Consider the following 8726-nt stretch of genomic DNA (forward strand, 5'->3'; position numbering starts at 1 on the left):
TTAAAAAATCGAAGAAAATAATTTTTTATTAAACATTTATTAGACTTTATGAAATCCTTCTGTGTTTAAGATACTAAAATCTAATATTTCTTCCAATGTTTGCTTATTTGAATATTTGCTTAAAACCAATTTGTTTAGACATGCACTCGCTCTTAATAAGGAATCTTTAAGATTGTTTTGTTCTATTACTATTTTAAAACTAGAATTATTGATTAACATAGGAATACTACCAGATCCTGTTATAAATTTTAAGAATTTTCTTAAAAATATTTGATCTTTAGATTTTAATATCTCCCATAACCAAATTATTTCTTCTGTACTTTCAGAACAAAGATTATATAGTACAAATTCTTTTAGATGACTAACTTCGAGATATTTGTTATTACTTATTAACATAGAAAGTTCATCAGATTCAAACATATCTCTAAAATCTTCTGGAATTACTGAGTAAAACCCTTTACTTATAAAATCGTAAGGTACTTTCTTTTGTAGGAAAAGTTTATCATAAAATATTGAATATATTAAATCTGATTTGTTAGTAGATGTGACTCCTGGTAATATATCTTCTGTGACTTCGTTTTGACACATCCAATTGAGAGATTTTTGATACTGTACATCTTGTATTAACCGCATTGTATATCTTCTTAATAGTAAATTTTCATAAAAAGCTAATGAAAATGTGTAGTCAATATTTTCATTACAAATAAGTAATAAAGCAATAAAAACCCCCAAATAAATATAGAAAGCTTCATCAGTCAATCTATTTTTGCCTTTAAAATCATCTGTAAACTCACAAATTTGTTCATGTCGATTTGCTATTTCTTTAACTGTCTCTGAAAGTAAATTTTGATTACAAAAATCATTTGGCTTAACATCTACAAAATCATTACAAACTTCCAATCTAGGATCATTAAGGATTTCTAAACTTGTTTCATAAATAAATTCTCTCATCAAAGCACCATAATCTTGCCCAATTTCATCTATAAATGATGCATGTAGTTTTTTTGTCTTTAATTTATCAACATGTTGAAGTATATAAATTACTGTAGAATCTAAAATATGACCTCTTCTAACTTCTAATTTAATAGAAGTAAGTGTTCTTAAAGATAAAAAGGTTAAATTTAGTAAATTATTTTCAAAATGATCTATCTTTTCTCTAAGTACATTATAAATAAATCCTGGCGATTTCCAGTAACATAATTTTATATTGTGATTTACATATAGAATCCTCTTTTTATACACAGCAGTTTCCCATCCCAGTGGTAGACTTGATGTTGTAATTGCATTTTGTAAAGATGTTGTGTAATTTTCTTTATTTACATGGTATTCTATTTTTTCATAACTTAGTCTCATTACATGAATATCTGTACAATTTTGTAACAATCTGCTTAATTTTGTAGTGTTGCATTTTGCCTTTTGGTTTTCTAAAAATGTCAGAAAGTTTCCATTAATAGCAGTAAAAAACAAAACTCCTTTAAAGCATGGATTGTCAACTTCTAAATAAGATTCTCCTACTGTAAAAGTCTTACTATAATCATACATTATATTATCAATATCAATTTTTAAATTTACATCCAAGCTAAAAATTTCAATAATATAACCCAAATATATATTTCCTGTTTTTAGTAAGAAAGTTTCATTATTAATTTTAAGATTAAAGTTCTTTGTGAATAGCCAAGAAAACCAGCCTTTCTGTTTTGATTGTATTCGTGTCAGGATAAGTTTCATGTAAATTTTGAGGGCTTGTATAAAAATAATAAGTTTATTCTTTTTTTATTGGTAATTTATGCAATTTACGCTATTTGTAAACTCTTAAATACTTTTTTTGCATAAAAGGAAATTAGTTTGTTTTTTGTAAACAAATTTGTCCACCCCAGGGTTATGTACGTAATATTCACAGGTCCAAGTGGATCGGGAAAAACTTCTATTATTAGGTATCTTGTAAAGAATTACAATCTTTTATTAAGTGTATCGTATACTACTAGGCAGAAAAGAGAAGGGGAAGTAGATGGCATTGATTATTTTTTTATTTCTAAACAAGAATTTAGTAATAAAATTGACAATAATGAATTAGAAGAATATACATATTTTAACGGTAATTTTTATGGTACACCCAAGAATGATATAGAAAACTTAATATTAGATTTAGAATATGAAGGTGTTACTTATTTTCATTATAACAAAAAAGATTGTATTCTTATTTATATTGATGTTGATATACAAATACTAGTTGATAGATTAGTTAGTAGAGGAACAGATGAACAAGAATTACGAAATAGAATGGATAAATATTCTAAATATGAAGAATTAAAAAAAATTATACCTTTTGATTTTATTGTTGATAATAATGGAGAGTTTAATTCTTCAGTAAAAATTTTAGTAGATTTTTTAAAAAATAAAAATATTATTTATTGTTTGTAAGTGTTCAGAAAATTAATACAATTGATAAGTTACATATATAAAATGTATTGGTTTTTTATTAAATTTGATAGATTGTTTATAAAATGTACTATTATTATTTTTTGGAAGTGACACTGTAGGACAGTAAAGATGTAGACATGTCAATTAGCAGTATTGGGTTGATGGCTTTGACATATCTGTTATATAAATAATAATTATTAAATAAACCCATGTTTTATACCAACAGACACCTTCCTAAAAGCACTTTAACACTTTTTAATTCATTTTTGTACGCATTACTTTTTAAATTGCTATTGTTTTTTACTTAAATTTTATAAAAAATCAATAGTTTTTTTCTGACTACTAAAAATGTTGAACCTTAGTTAAAAGTTAAAAAATATAAATAATTTGTCATAAAAAAGGTTATTGCAATTATTAAATTTATTAGATTTATCTTACTTTAATTATTAAAATTAGTTTTTGGTAAATCTTTGCACGAAAAGATATTAGTATAATTCTTTAATTACAAAGTTACAACTTTATTTACAAAATGCATTTTATTTTGAATTGCAAAGATTCAATTATTTTCGTTTTACAAAAAATAAACATTCATGTAATTAAATAATTAAAATTTTATTATTTTGCAATATTTAGTTTATTTAAAAAAACATAATTTTCTATTTTTTTAGTAGATCATAATCTTATGATTGCTAAGAAAAGCTAAATTTGTAAACATTTTTAATGCCATAATTTTACTGCAGAGATTTACAAAATTAAAAAGTGTTGTTTTTAATTTTAAAAGTAATAAGTAAGCAAAATGCAATATTCTACTTTATAAAAATAAAAACGTTAATAATGTCAATATCACTTTTATCTACTTCTTCAAAGCGGGCATGGGGTCCAAATAATAAAATATTTTAAATAATTAATTCTTATGATAATTAAAGTTCTTGGTAAATAAACTTTGTCTTAGCAATTTAAGATATTTTATCTACTTAAATATAGGACAGTATAATTTAACACAATTTACAAAATTTTGTAGATTAGTTTATTTTAAAATTTAAATTTTACAACCCTGCATGAAAGAAATTTTATTTACAGGTAAAATCCAAATATATTCATATGATGAACAAATTCCTACAAAAATGAAGTGTGATGTACTTCAAGAACTGGATACCCTCACAATAAAGCTTATAAATAGTACTGATGTATTCTCATTCTACATATGTACAATTTCATCAGATGATTTTTATATTCTTAAAAGAGAACAAGATTTAATTGTTGATTATCACAAATTTATAGAAATTGTTATAAAATTATTTCATAAAATACAAAATAATTTATTATTTGCATATTTTGTCGACTTAAAATTTATGTTTGTCGAAAAAAATGAATTTAGAAATATTATAAAATTAGAATTAAAGTTTAAAGAACCTTCAGATATAGATTATAAATCTTATTTAGGAGATGTTATTAGTAGATTAGAAACAGATAATATTAAACTTATAAAAGAAAATAATTTATTAAAAGATTACAATAATAATACGCTACACAGAAAATTAAGAAATTTAGAAGAAAATCAGAATATCCACATATCAAAGTTAAATAATTTAAATAAACAAAATGAAGAGTATAAATATAAAATAGAAAAAATGACTAATGAAATAAAAAGTTTAAATAATCAGGTTTATGAATTAGAAAAAGAAAATATTAAATTAAAAGTTGATAAAGAAAAGAGTAATAAATTGCAAGAAGAATATTTAGAAATAAAAAATATTAATGAAAATATTAGAAAAGATTTAGAAACAGCAAATGAGATTATAAAGAAAATAAGAACAGAAAACTTAGATTATAAAAATAAATTAGAAGAGATAGAAAATAATATAAAAAATAGACAAAATGAAATAGAAAGATATGAAAAGAATATGGAAGAAATAAAAAAGAAAAATAAAAATTTAGAAGAAAAATTAAAAAAATATGTAAAAGATAATAAGGAATATAAAATAAAAGTTAAAGATCTTGAAAATGAAAAAACAAACTTAGTAAGAAAATTAGAAAATGCACAGAGTGTGTTTAATCATTTCTCTAATAATAGAGAAATAAGAGACAAGTATAGTAGTGATAGTATAAGTGGATATTCAATACAACCAGAAGAAAAACCCGAGTAATTATTATTAATTTTGTAAAGTATACTTTTTTTATTCCATAAGAAATTATCATATATTTATTAATTTTTGTTATGTAATTTATGCTTTCTTGCTTAATTATGTAAATTTCTTATTATAAAATAATAACAGACATTACTGTCAAATACTATACACATTGTTGTATGATAAACTTTATACATTACTGTTAAATAAACTTTATACATTACTGTCAAATAAATTTTATACATTACTATCAAATACTATACACATTGTTGTATAATAAATATAAAATCCTTTTTTTTAATTATTCTTTTATACAAAAATAAATAAATAAATTCTAATTTATCTTTTTGTTCAATAAATTCATTAGTAAATTTAATAATTAAATCAACAGTACATAAATTACTTGTAAATCTTAAATGATTCCATTTTATCATTGTGTCTCTATAACAACTATTTATATTTTTACAAAAATGATAGCTTAAATAGTTATCATGTATGTTTATAATAGATGTACAGCTATTTGCTTTAATAAATTTGCTATTATTCAATTTAGATTCTAAATTATTTCTATGTCTTTTATAATTTTGTGAATAAAATGTAAAATTATAATTTATATAATCATCTTGAAATTTACTTTCAATGTATTGTCTTTTTATATGACTAAAATCAATTATTTTGTCACAACTAACATTATAATGTAATTTACACCTATCAGTTATTGTATACATTATAAATAAAATATCTTTATCATTTTCTATCTCAATAATATTCTCTCTGGGTAAGTTACATAAATTAACTACAAGTTTAAAAATCTTAAATGAATTACTGTTGTATAAATAAAAATATAAGACAGTAGATTCATAACAAGAAAAACATGTAAGAGTAAATTTAGGATTATTTAAATCCTGCTTTTTAGTATGAAAAGTAGATGTCTTTGTCATTCCATTAAAATTATATCCTAATATTTTACAGTGTTTATACTGTTTATTTGTACATTCTAATTTATGCAATTTAAGATTACAGCATATCGGTAGACACGGAATATTCCTTCGACCCTCATATTTTAAATTTCCTTTTAATCTACGAAATAAAAATGGAGGAGATAATACCATTTTATGCAGAAAATATTCTTTATCCATGGGTTAAAAATAATGCATAAACCTTATTTTTTTAATATTTAAATTCATCCCACATAGAATTAAATTTTATGTTAAAAAATCTTGTAACTTTTAAATTTAAAAGATATAACTTCCTTTATAATTCTGTATTTTTTTATTTTAATGGTTTAAGGTGTCTCATATTCTTTTTATTACATTTAAATACTTCTCTGTGATTAAAATTTATTAAACCTTTAGTGTAATATTTATACTTTACCTTAAGATTAATTTTAAAGTTCTATTTGTAGCATTGACAAAATTCTAAATATTATTTTATTATATTTTTTAATTTGCTTCGCCAGTAAATTGTTTATCTCTTACTTTAAAATTTCAAATATGTTAATGCTCTTAAAAATTACTTCTTAAATTTATATTTTTAAATAAACCCATGTTTTATCCATACACTCCATTTTAATAACGGTTTATTTTACTTTTGATAAATCAATATATCAAATTATTTAACCATAAAAATACACTCTTTTTCTAATCTTAAAAAATTAGCAATATCTTATAAAAATGTATTTTTTAACTTCTTTTAATGATGCATCTGTACGAGCCCAAATTTCAATGTTTTTGTTTTACCTCTTATGCTTTTTGTCAGGTCCCGATTTACTTATCAACATTTTTACATCCTTGCTATTTTAAATGGCTAGCTTTTTTTAGAAATTTTAGATTTAAAAACCAATTACCCGATTATAAATAATATCTATAATATAAGCTACTAAATCAGTCTTATATTTTGTTATTGGCCTTATAGAGATACATTACAATTAAAGAGGCTTTATTGTTTAAGAGATTTTTTCAACAGAAAATTCAAACTTTTAGTAAAATGCTTTAATCATTTTTTCAGAAATTGTTTAATTTTTATTAAATCTTCTTATCTTTCAGATTATGCAGATTTATTAATTTATTACAAAAAGTTTGTTCTTATCACAACAACTAATTACCCAATTATAAGATTTATTAATTAATATTTCATTATAATTAAACAAAACATTTTACATTTCTTTGTACTTAATCATAAATTTAAATTATTAATTTATGACACTTATTAAAATTAATTACTGAAAACTTAAATATTCATTTTTATATTAAAAGTTTTATTTCTTCTATGTGATATAATTTATGTTACAAATATTAATTTATTACTGTATATAAAAAAGCCTTTTTTTTATCCCATAATGGCGAATTTCTTTTTAGCATTTAAGTTTTATTCAATACAGAAATCACCTGATAAATCACTACAACTTGATTTTAAAGAGGCCATGGTTGATTATGAAACACCTTTTAAAAAATTAGAATCGATTCTTGAATCTACACATGAAAGCGAATTAGACAGCGTTACAAATAAATTTAGTGTTGCTTTTTCAAGGTCAGTATTTCAGCCTGGCTATGAGGGAACAAAAAAGCCTGTAGAAGACGAATTTATCAACAATGCGTATTCTATAAAAGATACCGTTGCGTTTTCACCCTTACTGTTTTTTAATATAGCTGGATTTTTGGCATCTAATCCTTCCGATGAGAGAAAAAAGGAATTTACTTATTTTTTTGATTCTGAACTTAAAGACTTTGATGACTTGTATAAGGAGGTTTCTAAACACGTTAAAAATTTAAATTCTTTGTACTCCTCAGAATTTAAATCTCAAAATTTTATATTTTACAGGGATGAAATTGTTTGGAAATATGGGTTATTGAACAAAATAAATAAGGAAATGAATACAAAAGCTTATAAATTTAAATATGAACGGTGCAATCTTCTAAAAGCGTTAATGTCTATTAACGATGTAGTAAAAAAAGAAACTGGAAGTTGGTTTACTGAAAAGGTTTCTTATGATTTTTTTAAAAAGCCTATTATTTTTGTAAACACTGTTACTTTAAATGCGACATGGGAGAATAAATTCAATCGTAGAGAAACAAAAGATGGAGAATTTAATGGGGCGTACGAAAAAATAAAAACAAAAATGCTTTGTCAGACAGGATTATTTAAAATGTATGATGATGAACAGGGAGAAATATTAGAAATGAAGCTTATGTTGGATAATAAACCTGTATCATTTTTTGTTTTAGTGCCTCAAATTTCTGATAGTAAATTAAGGATTACAAGGAAGGATGCTCTAAAAAGAATAGCTATGGCAATAAAGCACTTTGATACAGTAGATTATGAAATGGTTACTGTAAAAATGCCGGCAATTAAATGTTCCACTATCACTGATATTAGTAAGGCTGTAAGATTTGATGGATTTGATGAAACTGTCCCTGATTTTCTTGATCCATCGACTGAAAAAGGCTTATTAAAAGGAGAAGTTTCTTATGTAACTAAGTTTCAATTGGATATTAACGAAAATGGATTTGGTAATGCAAAAGGAACAGTACGGGTTCCTGAAAGAATAAGAACAGGAAGTTATGTTCGAGAATTTATAGTGGATAAGCCGTTTGTAGGAGTCATTTTTGAGAAACAATTTAGAGGATTTGAAAAAATGCCTTTTGAAGCTTGTTTAATGATCTTGAAATTTTTTGGTCCACAGACAAATGCCAATTAAATTAATTTTTAGTAAAGTTTTTTACTTTTTAAAAAAATATTATACCTAGTTTTTTAAATATGTGTTTTCATACATTGTAAGCTTGGTGCCAAATTATTACCTATTTATATGTCGTAATCCTTACATACAAAATGATTATTATTGTTTTTGTTGCAATAGTAAATGATTGCTATTATTAAAACTTTCACGAAAATTCGCAAAAAAAAAGAAAAAATTGTTGAGTTTTTTATTTAAAAACTATTTAACTATTAAAATAAACTAGTTAATCATAATTAGTATTGTGTATTAGATATAAAAACATACTTTTGTGTTATTTGTCAATGATGCAGCAATGCGTGGCAAGAAAACTTTAGATACCTTGATGCCAAAACTGGTAAACAGTCGTATCCCTCTCACATTCAAGGCTATCTTAGTAAAATGTGTACTTGTGCCTACATTAATGTATGGCAGTGAACTTTGGGGAATGTCAAGTACTAGAG

General features: G+C 23.2%; 6 protein-coding genes across 6 annotated transcripts; 4 read left to right on the top strand and 2 right to left on the bottom strand.

Moving 5' to 3' along the window:
- Nucleotides 1-39: 39 nt before the first annotated feature.
- Nucleotides 40-1728, bottom strand: AAJ76_2800043049 (hect-domain-containing protein; the record flags this gene model as incomplete). The annotated part of the gene is made up of 1 exon (XM_024474937.1): nt 40-1728. The coding sequence occupies one exon, from the start codon at nt 1726-1728 to the stop codon at nt 40-42; it is 1689 nt and encodes a 562-aa protein (XP_024330958.1).
- Nucleotides 1729-1881: 153 nt separating this feature from the next.
- Nucleotides 1882-2421, top strand: AAJ76_2800043203 (guanylate kinase; the record flags this gene model as incomplete). The annotated part of the gene is made up of 1 exon (XM_024474938.1): nt 1882-2421. The coding sequence occupies one exon, from the start codon at nt 1882-1884 to the stop codon at nt 2419-2421; it is 540 nt and encodes a 179-aa protein (XP_024330959.1).
- Nucleotides 2422-3479: 1058 nt separating this feature from the next.
- AAJ76_2800044801 (atpase involved in dna replication) lies at nt 3480-4568 on the top strand (the record flags this gene model as incomplete). Its single annotated transcript, XM_024474939.1, has 1 exon — nt 3480-4568. The coding sequence occupies one exon, from the start codon at nt 3480-3482 to the stop codon at nt 4566-4568; it is 1089 nt and encodes a 362-aa protein (XP_024330960.1).
- A 239-nt stretch (nt 4569-4807) lies between these two features.
- Nucleotides 4808-5689, bottom strand: AAJ76_2800047010 (hypothetical protein; the record flags this gene model as incomplete). Its single annotated transcript, XM_024474940.1, has 1 exon — nt 4808-5689. The coding sequence occupies one exon, from the start codon at nt 5687-5689 to the stop codon at nt 4808-4810; it is 882 nt and encodes a 293-aa protein (XP_024330961.1).
- Nucleotides 5690-6888: 1199 nt separating this feature from the next.
- Nucleotides 6889-8247, top strand: AAJ76_2800048210 (hypothetical protein; the record flags this gene model as incomplete). The annotated part of the gene is made up of 1 exon (XM_024474942.1): nt 6889-8247. One exon carries the CDS (start codon nt 6889-6891, stop codon nt 8245-8247), a length of 1359 nt encoding a protein of 452 aa, XP_024330962.1.
- A 331-nt stretch (nt 8248-8578) lies between these two features.
- On the top strand, nt 8579-8726 carry AAJ76_2800049900 (endonuclease-reverse transcriptase; the record flags this gene model as incomplete). The annotated part of the gene is made up of 1 exon (XM_024474943.1): nt 8579-8726. A coding segment is annotated over one exon (148 nt), but the record flags the coding sequence as incomplete, so codon positions are not given.

The sequence above is a fragment of the Vairimorpha ceranae genome (genome assembly GCF_000988165.1).
Source record: "Vairimorpha ceranae strain PA08 1199 chromosome Unknown NODE_28, whole genome shotgun sequence".
Lineage (NCBI taxonomy): Eukaryota > Fungi > Microsporidia > Nosematidae > Vairimorpha > Vairimorpha ceranae.